The following is a 15,506-nucleotide window of genomic DNA, read 5'->3' on the forward strand; positions in this document are numbered from 1 at the left end:
ATTTATTTCAAGAAATTAATTTCCACAAACAGGAGAAAGAAAATGGTAGTCATTTAAAAAAGATGTTGTGTAGGAAAATGGTCCACAAGGTCGGATGCTAAGAATACAACATTAATAAGAGGATATTTCAATATGGTCAGTTTGCTAACTACTTCCTTGCCTCTAATCCTCTGTCCTCAAATTCAGAATATCAGAATGATGACACCCTTCCAAACAAGTCTGTTAACCATTGGAAATCTTGAACAATACCCATGAAGAATACACAACAAAAGAATATGTGGCAAAAGAAATGTTTTATGGCCTGAAGCAAATCCCCTGTGTTTCCGACTTCATCTTAAATTATTCCTGTTTCTAAAATGGCAGAAATCACTGGGGTCGCAGAGTCTGACAAGACTGAATGACTGAGTATACCAACAAAAGAAAGCTTTCATATATTTTTGAAAACAAATAAAGGGAAAAGCCTCAATTATAGGGGAAATTAGAATATATATGAATAAAAATTTTGTGAAATTGTAGCAGAAAGAGAAAAAAGAAAGGGACATTTTGTATTTCATATTGTTCATTTCACATATCTGACATGCAGTAAATATTTACCTATTGATGATATCATTTTGGTTTATTTAATCCAAGACTGAAATACACTAATGTAAATTAAGTATTCAGTACTTAGTTCCAATTATATGTGCTCACTTTTTCTATAAGTGGGGATAAAAAGCTAATACCACAGCATACAGTATCTAATGTGTAGCATACATTTACTTTTTGGAAGACAAAAAACTAGATAGATTCCAAAATAACAAAAATGTGCATAGGGTATTATATGCATGGTATGCAACATGCTCAAAAATGTTTTGGAAATAACAATTCAAATAGTTTGATAAACCAGGGAACAAATTATGCATGAGAGAGTTATCATTGAAAATCAGCACCAGTGACAGATTTGGGGGGAATAAAGAGAGAGATGCAGCATAAAGAAAGAGAGAGCCTGTTTATATAATTTCAATGCCCTGGGCATATATTCAGAACAAATTCACTTGAAAAGATGCATAAACCCATTGTTCATAACAGCACTTTTACAATAGCCAAGACATGGAAGCAACCTAGATGCCCATCAACAGAGGAATGGATAAAGATGTGGTACATATATACAATGGAATATCTATTGTTTAGCGCTAAGTTGTGTCTGACTCTTTGGGACCCCGTGGACTGTAGCCAATCAGGCTCCTCTGTCCATGGGATTTTTTTCAGGCAAGCATACTACAGTGGGTTTCCATTTCCTCCTCCAAGGGATCTTCCTGACCCAGGGATCAAACCCAGAATTAGCTGGCAGATTCTTTACCCCTGAGCCACCAGGGAAGCCCTTACAATGGAATATTATTCAAGCATAAAAAGAATGAAATAATATCATTCGTAGAACATGGATGGACTTATAGATCATATTAAGTGAAGTAAGCCAGACAGAAAGATAACTCTCTTATGATATCACTTATATGTGGATCTAAAAAGCAATGATACTAATGAATTTATTTATAAAACAGAAACAGAGTCACAGACCATAGAAAACAAACTTATGGTTACTAAAAGGGAAAAGGCTGGGGGAGGGATAAATCAGGATTTGGGGAATAACAGATATACACTATTTCATATAAAATAGATAAGCAACAAGGTCCTACTGTACAGCACAGGAAACAATACTCAATATTTTATAAAAATATATATTGGAAAAATATCTGAGAAATATATTACATATATATGCAACTCTTTCATTGTTTGATATATATGAAGCAGAATTACTTCCTACACCGGAAACTAACACAACATTGTAAAACAACTATACTTCAATTAAAAAAAGAAAACATCAATTAGTCCTATCTATTTCACTAATTTTAGACTGAGGGTAAAAATCAGCCATGTTTTTTAAAATCCAGAAGTTCTAGAGAATTTGGAGTATGTTTGGAAAAGTTAGAGGACATAAAACTGTTTATGAGGCTACCAGCTGTGTCGAAGATTTCCTCAGGACATATCTTTGATAAACCCCTAATTTTAATCAAAGTTCATACTATTAAAATCATTTCTCCTAACACTTAGGATCAATGAAATAATGTATGTCTATTACTTCTTCATACACTAACTTGTTTTTTCATATTTATATTTTGAGTGTATTCTAATTAAACTCTTCCTGAATTCAAAAACCCATTAGAGTGTTTTTATTTTAAAATCTAAGGGGAGAGTTTACTCAGCACGTACTACTTTGAATTCTAATGCCTGTATAGCCACTGATCCTTCAACTAATGGTGACAAATATTCTGTCTAATAGAATAAAGTCAACAACTTTTTAATATTAAGATGATTTAAAAGTGCTTAAAAGTTACTGATGATTAAGATTTTAGACCATGGTGATTCTCAGCACCCAAATTAATTTTGGTATCTATTTTTAACATCAATGTTTTCTTAAGAATTATTATCTTTTGGATGATTTAACGTGGTAAGCAGCAAATTTCATTTAAGAAGTTCAAGCCTAAAATGACACAAGCATATAATTAATTTCTCTACAAATGTCTCTAAATGAAGTCACTTGTTTTAATACAGATATGTGTAGTAAGAAAGTTACAGGGCAAGTACAAGGAACATGATGAATGTAGTCATGAAAAAAAAACAATTTTTAATTTAGTAGACCCTATCAATCTAGAAAGCCTATGAATATTTACTAATAATTCAGTATGATGAAAAATAGATAGAAGAGATGAGATACATACAAAAGATGAGCATCATATAATAAAACTCTTACTACAAGAGTATCAATGTCTATTACAATGTCCATGACCCCATAATTACATTTGAAATTAAGAATTTAATGGTAGCTTCACATCCCTAGGGCAAATATTAAAATAAAATGTACTTTTTGAAATAAAATATGCATTCAGATATTGAAAGACTGTTGGGTTATGATCAAGGTCTTTATTCTGAGAGCAAAACAATTTAAAAACTTAACATGTGATAAGATTATAGAGATATAGAAAAAGTTTATAGCCAGAATATGCTACTGTTTCATACACATGTATGTTCTAAGGGTTCCGTAATTTCACCTTTTGCCTTTCATCGCCACAGTTATTTTAACTTACCTTCACCATCTCTTAGAATCTTTTAGCAATTCAGCTCAGACAAACATGCATTCACATAACAGACTGTCTAGTCCTTTTCAAGAAAATGCAGGACACACATGACTCCTCGGAATTTACAATGTAGTACCAGAAGCAGACCAATGAAAAAAGAACTTCCAAATAACAAGGCAAATGTTGTAATGAAAATTTAAGGGACAGGCACACAGGAAAATCAGCAGTAGGATCCCTATAAAAATCTAGTTTGGTATCTCAGGAAAGGCTCTATAACGGCAAAATTATAATATAATAACAAATAGATGATAGGTATATAGACAGATGATGAACAGATAGGCAGATACAACTCATGAATCCTGAAAAAAGAAACCGTTTCAAAAAAGTGTAGTTCAACTCAACTTGAAACATGAGATTTGAAGAAAGCTCCCCACCAAAAATTCCAGCGGGACTCATTGTTTCAGTTACATGGTTGATCATGCCTTTAGTGGTCTCTTACCTACCACCTCTGAGCTTTTATATTTCACCCCTATACTTGCTTCACCAAGATTCTGCAAGAGAATTAATCACTAATATACTGATATCCATTGCATACTATAAAACATCTCTCATGCATTTTAAGTGAAACTAGCTACGTAGCATCTATGAGAAAACTGAGAAAAGAGTCACTAGAGACTTGAAAAAGGGTTTCATTCTATCGCAAGACGTTAGTGGAGAATGGCTGCTTAACCCTAGTAATGGATTTTTATATTTAAACATTCTTGCTTAAAACTTAAATCCCCTATGAAAAATTTATTACTGTAGATTTTAAAAAATCATTTTTTCATTAAATATAAAATACATTTCAAAATATACATAATGCATTCTATATAACATTTTTCTTCATTGTTGAAGAAGAACTCACAGAAAGATTAGAATTAGACATTTAGAGGCAATCTGACCCACTTATGTACTTGCATATATTCCACTCAGCTTAGTGATAATACTTGGTAATGAATTTCAAAATTAATAATTAGAAATTGTCTTAATGTTGCTGTCAATAATGCCTACATTTTGACATATTAGAACCTAGTAAAGATTATCATTTTATTGTTAATTGCATAATACAAATAAGTTAATTTATGTAAATATTGTTTTCTTTCTCCCTGAGGTTTCAGGTGAACTGTATTCATGTTGAAAAGAAAAACATGGTTGTGTAAGCATTTTTACTTTTGGTGGATAATTATTTTTGAGGAAAAAAGGTTTCCCACCTTAACTTAGTCTTTCTGTAAATGTTTCTTTCTGTTATTTAAATGTCCAATTGTACTCATTTTCCTTTTTGAGATCCAATTAATTGTGCCTTTTGAGTAATAAATTCTTTCCAAAGAAATAATCCATTCCATAACACTGATGATTTGATATTCATATCAAAAAAGATATCAAAGTATACAGTCTATGTTATTATTAAAATTTGAAACTACTAAATTAAGATGATAAAGATATGGCAAGGCTCCAATTGTCCTAATTTAAATTTACCATTTGAAAACATGAATTGGCATCCAACAGCATACATTTTCAACTTGCATGTTAAAATAATATTTCAATTCTTCATGAAAGTATTTCAAGAAGTAGGGCTTGAAAAGACAAATGTTTGCCTATGGAAACAAGTTACGCTGGTACAAATCAAATATAAATAGAAAATGTTCATAGCTTTGCACTATCGGGGCTTATTTGTTGCTTGCAATTTAGAAGTAACTACTAGTACACTGGAAAAGACCTTGATGCTGGGAAAGAATGAAGGCAGGAGGAGAAAGGGTGGCAGAAGATGATATGGTTAGATGGCATCACTGACTCAATGGACATGAACTTGGGCAAACTCTGGGGGATAGAGAGGCCTGGCCTGCTGCAGTCCAAGGGGTCACAAAGAGTCAGATACAACTTAGTGACTGAACAACAACAATACTAGTACATTGGTTGATAATCTTCACTATATTTCTTGATTAACCAAATGACTATCTCTTTGATTCCAAAAAATACCCATAGTAATCCTTTGTATATTGTCCTTGCTCTAATATGCTAAGTAAAAGGACAATAGACCCTGAAGGCATGGAGGAAGACAAGCTATAGACCTTTAGGAATTGAGAGATAATAATTAAAACAAAAAAATTATCTTTTTCTAAATGTACTAGGAAATAAATGAACACTTACCTGTTATTTAAGAGAATCATAGCAGGTCTTCATTCATATTTCTTTTTTTTTTGTTGTTTAGTAGACTTAATTTTTACTTAATTTTAATATTGTAGTCTTTTAAAATGTTTATATACCATCTTCTAATGTAATTTAGAAATATACTTTATTCTGTGATTAAAACCTAGTTCATATGTTGAGCAGGAAAAACATACCTCATATTCATATATTACCTTTTTCAATATGCATCCTTTTTGACTCATGTCCCATGTCATGACCAGCCAAATCTCCCTCTTTGGGCCCAGGGAGTACGTTTGGTGATAAACCCATCAGCATCTGGTTCATGGACAACCCATTCTGATGGACAGCTGTCAAGCCCGAAACAAAAGATAAAAGAATAAAACACCATAATACACAATATTCAAATAACCTATTTAAACTCTTTTGGAATCAGGAATAAATAAAACATCATGGTCTAACTTTAAAATTATAGTCTATCTCTACGTTGAACACCATGAGGACTGATAACTATGATAATTCTTAAGAACAAGCAGAAATATATTGAAAATGAAACTATTTTATCCTCTATTTATCTCATAAAATAGGTATATTTTTTAATGTCTAGAATACTTTTCAGAGGTCATACTACTATAACCATTACCAATGAACTCTTCAGGCTTTATCTAATGTAACACATCCTCTCCTGAGCATATAATCTTCTGTAACTGCAAAAACTACAGTCTTAAAGCTAGAACACTCTAAGACTATAAAGTTAAAATATAATTTAGAATAGTTTTAGTGGCATGAGAGGGTAAATAGAGTTTTCAGCAAGTTAAGTCACTGAAATAGCACTGAGATTCAATATTCATATTCTATTCTAGTCAATGGGCTTCCCCAGTGACTCAGAGGTAAAGAATCTGCCTGCAATGAAGAAGACGCAAGAGGCATGGGTTTGATCCCTGGATTGGGAAGATTCCCTGGAGGAGGAAGTGGCCACCCATTGCAGTTTACACAGACAGAGTATCCTGCAGGGCTGCAGTCCAATGGGTCACAAAGTGTTGGAAATGACGGAAGCAACTGGTCATGCACACACACATCCTAGTAGACGAAACCCTAAGTTTAAGAGATAGCAAAGTACTTCTTTAAAATTTTGATTTTGAACTCAAATTTAAAAATAAGACTGCCCATTAATATCTATTAAATGGCTGAATGATTAAAAACAATAATTTCTTTCTTGAATTATTAAGAGTAACCTGTCACTACTGACATGATAAAGCAGGTAACCAAACACCCTTATGATCTCAATTCAGTCAATACATTTCTTAATAAATTGCCCATGAAAATCTTGGTTTTGTGAAAAATTTTTAAGAAAGGTCATTCCATAAAACCTTACTTTCACTGAAAAAAACACATTTTAAAAATATGTAGAATAATTTGGAGAAGGGCATGACAACCCAGTCCAGTATTCTTGCCTGGAGAATCCAATGGACAGAGGAGCCTGGGGAGCTACAGTCCATGGGTTTGCAGAGTCAGGCATGACTGAGCAATTAACAACAACCCACAACTTTACTCTTAATTTTCTTGATCATGAGGACAAGGATTAAATATCTGAAAATGTGATCACAAAATAAGGTATGAACCTACTTTTTAGAATTTTATAATAATAACATGTGAAGACAAAATGCATTATTGACTGTTACTAATTCATATCCTAAAATTTGGCCAATTTCAAACTATTTAATCTATTGATCATCTGAATGATTATGAAATGTGTTTTTTTAAAGACAGTTATTTTGAATCTATTTCTTTTATCCCTCTTTGTCAAGGCAAGGATGAAGTTTAAAAACTAGTAAATTTTTAAAAACTTGCAAGGATGGGATTGAAGGAATGAGGAATAATTCATACTCAGTATATTTGGACACTAGATATTTGAGAGTTGGAGGCATTTACTTCAGAAACTAATCTAGAAGGTTACTTACTTTCTCTAACTGTTTCATAGCTCAAATCTTTATGTGTGGCATCAAAAAGAGGGAGTTTATATCAGAATTGTTAATGTAGTACCATACCTCATGCTATTGCAAACTGGGAAACATAATTTTGAGAGATGGCTATGGCTACAGAGCTTCAGAACATGATACATCTGAGATCTCTTCAGAATGAGGGCACTTTGATTAGAAAAGCCAGCTGCACCTAATAAAGTTTAAAACGGTGACAAGTGAAGAATGACACCTACGGATTCTGTCCGAGGAGCTCTCAGTCCGCGCTGGGGAGCTGGACACGCTGCTGCTGCGATGAGATGATGGGTGGCTGCCAGGCCTTCGGCCCTCCTCCAGGGAGGGGGCAGGGGACGGGCTGTCGGGAACACGCTCCTATACCGCCAGGGGCGGGGTGGAGGGAGAAAAGAGGTAAGTACATTGGACCCTTGCTTAAGGAATGTTGGTTTCTCTTAATTCTACAGAAATGTGAAGACAACACATTTTTGCATCAGCATTTAACTGGATTAAAAGACACATTTGATTTATTTTTAAAATTTTTTTTAAACTTTTATTTTGTATTGGGATGTAGCTGAAGAGCAATGTTGTGATAGTTTCAGGTGAATAGCAAAAGGATTCAGCCATACATATACACATATCCATCCTTCTCCAAATCCCCCTGTCATTCAGACTGCCACATAACATTGAGCAGAGTTCCATGTGCTATACAGTAGGTTCTGGTTGGTTATCCATTCTAAACATAGCAAGCAGTGTGTATATGTTCATCCCAGACTACCTATCTTTTCCTTCCTCCCCACCAACAACCATAAGTCTAAGTAAGAAAAGAATAGAAAGGAAATAGGTGAACACCACTGTAGTAATGACAAATGTTAATCACCTCTTTGGATAAAAATAGAGGTCAAAAAAGACATCCAGTTTAGAACCATTAGACAACAAAGAATTAACAGAACAAAGCAAGTTTTAATTCTAGACAATTATCATTATAAAAAAACCTAATACATAGAGTCTATTGATTCAGCAAGTGTCTAGGATCATTTAACACACAAATTATCATAGTGACATCATCAAAATAATACCAGAGGAGCTGTTAACAGCTATTTCATTATGGGACTTCTCTGGATATACTTGGGCAGTCACATTTTAAGGGACCAGGGAAATCTATTATTATTTAACATTTGAATAATTTTGATTCTGGTAATTTCCAGACTCTGAGCTTCAATGCAACCCACAGATATATTAGTGAAAATTCATGAATAATGTATTAGGTGTATCCCAGGGAAACATGGTATTATATTTTCTGATCCTGTCCTACATTCACACTCAGGTCCCACTCCATATCTCACCCAAGCCCTGCACCTTCCCAATGAGACCAATGTGCAAATATTGGGTTGGCCAAAAAGTTCATTCTGGTTTTCTGACTTTTTTTTTTTCTGGTGCATCTTACTGAAAAATCCAAACGAACTTTTTGGCCAGCCCAATCTGTTGTATAACTGTCTCCAATGAACTATTATAAATGGATTTACAGATTAATAAATAAAATACTCATTTGTTAATATTTGCTTCTTTGAACAAAGAGATATTTACACCTTCAGATATGAACACACACTGTCCTTGAAGAACACTTTTCAATAATTCATAAATATTTGGAAGTCTACAAGTTAACTGATACATGATACATAACAAATAATAAGCAAATTATTCCTGATTAGAGTGCAAAAATGCAAATATGAAATAAAAGCAGACTGTTTGAAACCAAAAAATGTTCTAGAATGAAATCATCCTATACGAGGCTATTTTCAAAATATCAAAAGCTAATGTAATATGAAAAACAGACAAGCTTAAGGCTTTGTACTAACAGAGAAAGAATAATGCCTGTCTTCAATCTCAAAAGTTCATTTAGCCCAGTGATGGTTTGCAATTCTACATTCCATTAGAATCACCTGGGAAGTTCCTCAACATTCCTACGCCTGGGCTTTACTCCCTGAGATTCTGGCTTACATGAGTTGAATTGTGTCCCCTCAGAATGACTGAAGTCCTGACCCATGGTACTTATGAATGTGAGCATTTGGAAAAAGGGTCTTTGCAGCTGAAATTAATTGCAATGAGGCCATACTAAAATAGCGTGGCTTCTCCATCACACATGACTGATGTCTTCACAAGAGGACATTGTGAAGATATGGGGAAAATGTGAAAAAGAGAAAGACTACGAAGAAGGAAAAACATCATGTGAAGATGAGGTAGAGATCTGACCTCTGCAGCTGTAAACCAAAGATCACCAAAGCTCCCTATCCACCATCAGGGCCTTTGGAGACTCAAGGAAGGATTCTGCCCAGAATCTCAGAGGAAGCATGCTACTGCTGACACCTTACTTTCAGACTTCTAGACTCCAGAAATAGGAGGGTATAAATTTGTCCTTTTAGGCCACCGGGTATGTGCATTTACCCTGCGTCTGCTGTGGGGCCCAGAAACCAATATTTTTTAAGGCTCTCCAGGTGATTTTAACATATATCCAAGATTGAGCATCACTTGTCTCATATGCTTTTAATTTTTCAGTCCTACACATTGTCAATAATCATCTTCAACAGTTACACTAAGGCTTCATTCTTGAGGATCATATAAATAAAAAGAAAATAACCCTCAAAAATAGCCAAGCCCTCTTCCAAAATCTAAACATAAAACTGTTTCTCAGTATGTATTCTGTAGAATAAGGAATAGTCACACAAGAAACTTTACAACAAAGAATTTGCCAGGTCAAAGAATATCGTAACAAAAGAAAAGGAAAAAAGGGGAAAAAAAACATCAACTAAAGTCTACTCTTTATAGTTGTAATGCATATTTTAAAAATCTATGTCTCAACGTGAAAAATGAATACAATTATCAGTTATTTTTTTCCAAAGTAAATAAATCAAACAAGTTATGCTTCTAAGTAGTCTAAATTCTATAGGTCTATAGACCAATGACCTAAATTTCTAAGAAAAAGCACATATATGATTTAAAGGAATGGAGAACCCACATCTGGATGCCAAAAGTTACTGCCCATCTGCTAATTATAATTTAAAAGCAACTGGGATTATAAATCTTTCTTCTTAACATTCACCTTTAAGTTAAACTTAAAACAGCTTCAAACTATGAACTTATTGTGTGTTCAGTCTGATGAGTTTTGTTGAGCTCTCGACAATTTCCATAACCGAGAAAGATTCCCATGCCCCTTCCCAACCTATTTCTCCCATCCCCATAAGCAACTGCCTTCTGAGTTCTATCACCAGGAAGTAGTTTGGCTGGTTCTAGATTTCAAAAAAATTAGCTCATATAGTACCTAATTTTTCATGTCTGCCTTTTTTACACAACAACATGTTTCTTAGATTCATTCAGGTTGTTACATGTATTAATAGTTTATCTTTTTCTTTCTGAATATATTCATTTGCACATAATGCTCAAAATTCTCCAAGCCATGTTTCAACAATACATGAGCCATGAACTGCCAGATGTTCAAGCTGGATTTAGAAAAGGCAGAGGAACCAGAGATCAAACTGCCAACATCCGTTGGATAATGGAAAAATCAAGAGAGTTCCATAAACATCTATTTCTGTTTTATTGACTATGCCAAAGCCTTTGAGTGTGTGGATCACGACAAACTGTGGAAAATTCTCTAAGTGATAGGAATATCAGATCACCTTACCTGCCTCCTGAGAAATCCGTATGCAGGTCAAGAAGCAACATTTAGAGCCAGACATGGAACAAGAGACTGGTTCCAAATTGGGAAAGGAGTATGTCAAGGCGGTATATTGTCACTACACTTTTTTAACTTATATGCAGAGTACACCATGAGAAACACTGGACTGGATGAAGCACAAGCTGGAATCAAGATTGCCAGGAGAAATACCAATAACTTCAGATATGTAGATGACACCATTCTTAGGACAGAAAGCGAAGAGGAACTAAAGAGCTTCTTGATGAAAGTGAAAGAGGAGAGTGAAAAAGCAGGCTTAAAACTCAACATTCAAAAAAAACGAAGATGGTGGCATCTGATCGCATCACCTCATGGCAAATAGATGGGGAGACAATGGAAACAGTGACTTAATATTTTTGGGCTCCAAAATCACTGCAGATGGTGACAGCAGCTATGAAATTAAAAGACACTTGCTCCTTGGAAGAAAAGCTATGACAAATCTAGACAGCATATTAAAAAGCAGAGACATTACTTTGCCAACAAAAGTCTGTATAGTCAAGGCTATCGTTTTCCAGCAGTCATGTATGGATGTGAGAGTTGGACCATAAAGAAGACTGGGCACGAAAGAGTTGATACTTTTGAACTGTGGTGTTGGAGAAGACTCTTGAGAGTCCCTTGGACTGCAAAGAGATCCAACCAGTCAATCTTAAAGGAAATCAACCCTGAATATTCATTGGAAGAACTGATGCTAAAGCTGAAGCTCCAATACTTGGGCCACCTGATAGGAAGAACTGACTCACTGGAAAGACCCTGATACTGGGAAAGATTGAAGACAGGAGGACAAGGGGATGACAGAGGATGAGATGGTTGGATGGCATCACCAACTCAGTGGACATGAGTTTGAGCAAGCTCCAGGAATTGGTGGACAGGGAAGCCTGGCATGTCGCAGTCCATGGGATTGCAAACAGTTGGACAGGACTGAGTGACTGAACTGAATTGGACCACAATTTTTAATTTAAAAAAGGCAATAAAGTTCATATCAAGTCTCTGAAATCACAAATCAAAGGGTAACTTTGCTTCTGTGTAGTACTCAAAGGCTGGAGTTTGTGTCATTTTTGTCGTATCTGTGCATTTATTATAAAGTATGGATTTATATAACTGTATAGAAGAACTCCTTTTTATTCTGTATAAATGTCTATATAAATAATCCATGCTATAGTTAATTGCACACATGACCAGATACACACTATATAGACTCTAACTTTGATTTCTCTAATAAAGAGGGATCTAAGTTTGTCTAAGTTTTAAGCTTATTTCTACTACATCTAAATCTTAACAATTAGATTATGCAGAAATACATGGTCTATATTAAACAAAGAGCATTATTACATTTTTATACAAATAATATTTTTTAAATTAGCCATTCTATTTTAAAAGTTTAAAACTATTCAAAAGTTCACTCATGTCAATGTTTATCCATCCAAACATTTTAATAGTCCTTCTAATAATTATGTAACTGATCATATTTTCAGTGGCATGTGATTGGCCAAACAGAGGTAGAGTGCAACCTTGGAATAAATCAACCCCTTTAAAATCATTTTGCTAGTATGAGTTTTCCTATCATAAGAGATTTCTCAGAGGCACTAATGGAAAGCATGAGAAGCTGATTTTTTTTCCTGAGACATTTAGCTCATAAAGTACTAAAATATTTAATGCACAAAACTCTAGTAACAATGGTTGTGTCATTGAAGAGTTGCTTATTTTCCACATGGGGTAAACAATTATTTCATTAGTCAATGTATTTAATTGTAAAAGTTTTCTTGGATGATTTTTTTTCATTCATGCATTATTCATTTATTCACTTACACATTCATAACACTCTAAAAGTCATATAATAAACTAAGTAAAAAATAAGCTGGATTAAAATCTTAATGTAAAATATATCTTAAAACATAATTTAAGGCTTAGGCAACATAGGTGAAATTGTAGTATTTACTATAGCTTTAGCTTATTTTTATTTTAATTGCTTTTTTCTTCTAGGAACAAAGGATGCAAAGACAATATTTAATACTTTTACTTAAAGAAATATTTTAATTTATGCAAATTTTATGCTTTTAAAGCTTAAGTATTCAATTGAAAGTTTCTATAAACTGAGACACAACATATTCAGTCATTTTACTTAATGTATAATTTCAATCTTTGGAACATGATGTATTATTCTTTGAAGAATTTCATTAAAGTAAAATCCATTGAGCAAGTAAGATTTGAATACATTGTTGTACAATAAATTAATTTATTTCAACAGCTTAATTCTTTTATCATATTTATATGCTTGCCTTTCCAGAGTATGCTATAAGATGGAGAATAATGGAGACAGTAAAGAATTGCTTAGGGGAGAATCTCATAATTATTACTGAAACAAAATAGATAATGAGTTTTATTCAGACATAATAAGAAAGAAGCAGTTCAATGTCTATAGGGAAACTATGTAAACTGGATTTATCATTTCATTTGTGTGAGACCCTTTAACCTCCAAGATGGCCCTGAAGTAGGACAAAGAGGAAGAATATTTAATTTAATACTTCAACACACTGCTTTATAGTCCTGCATCATAGCTCCACCAATCAATAAAACACAATCTTTTGCAGTGTTCTATCTTTATAAAACTGGCCACAATAATAAATGAAAATTTAAAAGGAATACACTCTCACTTGAAAAAAAAAAGGTCATACTAATAAACTACTGGTAACAGAATAACATAAAGGAAAAGCTGCATTTATTGCTTCTGGGTAGAACAAGAAGTATTGGTCTATACTACAATTCACAATCAAAGGTGGAGTTTAAAACAATGAATTCTAAAAGGCTAAAATAAAGAATAGTTTGGGATTAATATACTCACACTACTATATATGAAATAGATAACCAAAAAGAACCTACCACATAGCACAGGGAACTATACTCAATATTTTGTATATTTTTGTAATAACAAAATAATAATTAAAATAATAATAACAAAATAATATTTTGTATACTCAATATTTTGTAATATTTTGTAATAATAATATACTCAATATTTTGTAATTTTTGTATAAAAAAAGAATCAGAAAAAGAATATATACACACACACATATACATATATATAGCTGAATATATACATACATATATATATAGAGTTGAATCACTTTACTGTATACCTGAAACACAGCACATTTTAAATCAACTGTATGTCAATAAAAATTAAAGTAAAAATTAAATTAAAAATATAAGCTGTTCAATATTACACATTTGATTAATTAAACATTCAAAAATGCACTATCTCAGCTGCCTCATCTTCACCACAAAGTGCATTCTATTTTATCAACTTAAAATATTTTCTTACAGTAAGATTAAATAATCACAGTTCATTTCTCTAAAGGGTTATTTCATTTAACTTTACTTTATACTGCTCTCATTTTAATTATCTTCATTTTCATCACTTTTTCAGTTAGCAATTCCCTTATTGAGTATGTTATAGAATTGGGAAGAAGAAATGTTAAATTTATCTTCATACAACTATAATATTACAAAATTGAAGTTGATTAGCATTTTTTAGAACCTAAACTCCTGAGCTTTAAAACAACTCAGACTTCATTCATTCAGAGGTTATTCACTAAACACTTAATGTACACCAGTGTTCTAGGGTCTGGTTATGTGTAAATAAACAAAACCAACAAAACTTCTTTCTCTCATGAAGTATATACCATCAGTGAGTAAATACTCTTAGTGAAATCCAGAATCATTTACACTGATTGTGATATCCAAATTCTCTCCTTCTGGAAAAGTGAACAGAAAGGATAAATAATTGGATTGGGATTCTGCATTCAGGAAAATGTTAAAAAATACTTCTGGAAGACATAACAAACAATTCTAATATACATGCATCTAGTAGAAGATCAGGCAGCCATCATCAAAATTCCAACTCAGACTTCTAAACTGAAGCTTTAAAGGATATTTACAAAGCTCTTTTTCGTTATTATGATGATGATTCTCAAGAAATACTCAATTTTGCTTATGAGTATTTGGGAAATACTCATGGGAAATGGGAAAATGGTAGGGCCCTTGAGTGTAATCATAAACAACTTAACTTTATTCTCCTACTGTCTCCTCAAACTTATTCAGTGTTTATAGGGAACTATATTTTCCCCATATCTATAAGAATTCAGGCAGTCTGGAAACTTTCCAGATTCCTATTTGGTAAAACAAATTCCTACCGTCAAATGAGCAGCAAAAGGCAGTCTTGACTCAAAAGTTATACCTCAGTCTTATGTAATAATAAATATCATCTTAATTATAAGAGAAGTCAAGTAGGTGGAATAGAAGGAAGATAGCAAGGATGAAAAGGCCAGCATTCTGAGTCAGCCAGCATTGCCATTAATTGGCATCTCTCTGTTCATGCCGAATGCTTAAAGCCAACTTTTTATCTATTTAAGGCACTGTGTATGTTCTAAGAGGTCACCACATCTATGAACTGCTCACAATACCTTGATGGGTCTAATTCGACTCTGTTCCTCCATCCTCTGAATT

At 33.3% G+C, this 15,506-nt stretch overlaps 1 protein-coding gene across 1 annotated transcript in view; it reads right to left on the reverse strand.

Annotated features, from left to right (window-relative positions):
• The window catches only part of DACH1 (dachshund family transcription factor 1), a 452,631-nt gene that overhangs the window by 120,704 nt on the left and 316,421 nt on the right, over positions 1 to 15,506 (reverse strand). The window contains 2 exon segments of the mRNA XM_061133018.1: positions 5,513 to 5,647; positions 7,513 to 7,648. Of these exon segments, the coding sequence (XP_060989001.1) occupies positions 5,513 to 5,647; positions 7,513 to 7,648 (271 nt within the window).

The sequence above is a fragment of the Dama dama genome, chromosome 30 (genome assembly GCF_033118175.1).
Source record: "Dama dama isolate Ldn47 chromosome 30, ASM3311817v1, whole genome shotgun sequence".
Taxonomy (NCBI): domain Eukaryota; kingdom Metazoa; phylum Chordata; class Mammalia; order Artiodactyla; family Cervidae; genus Dama; species Dama dama.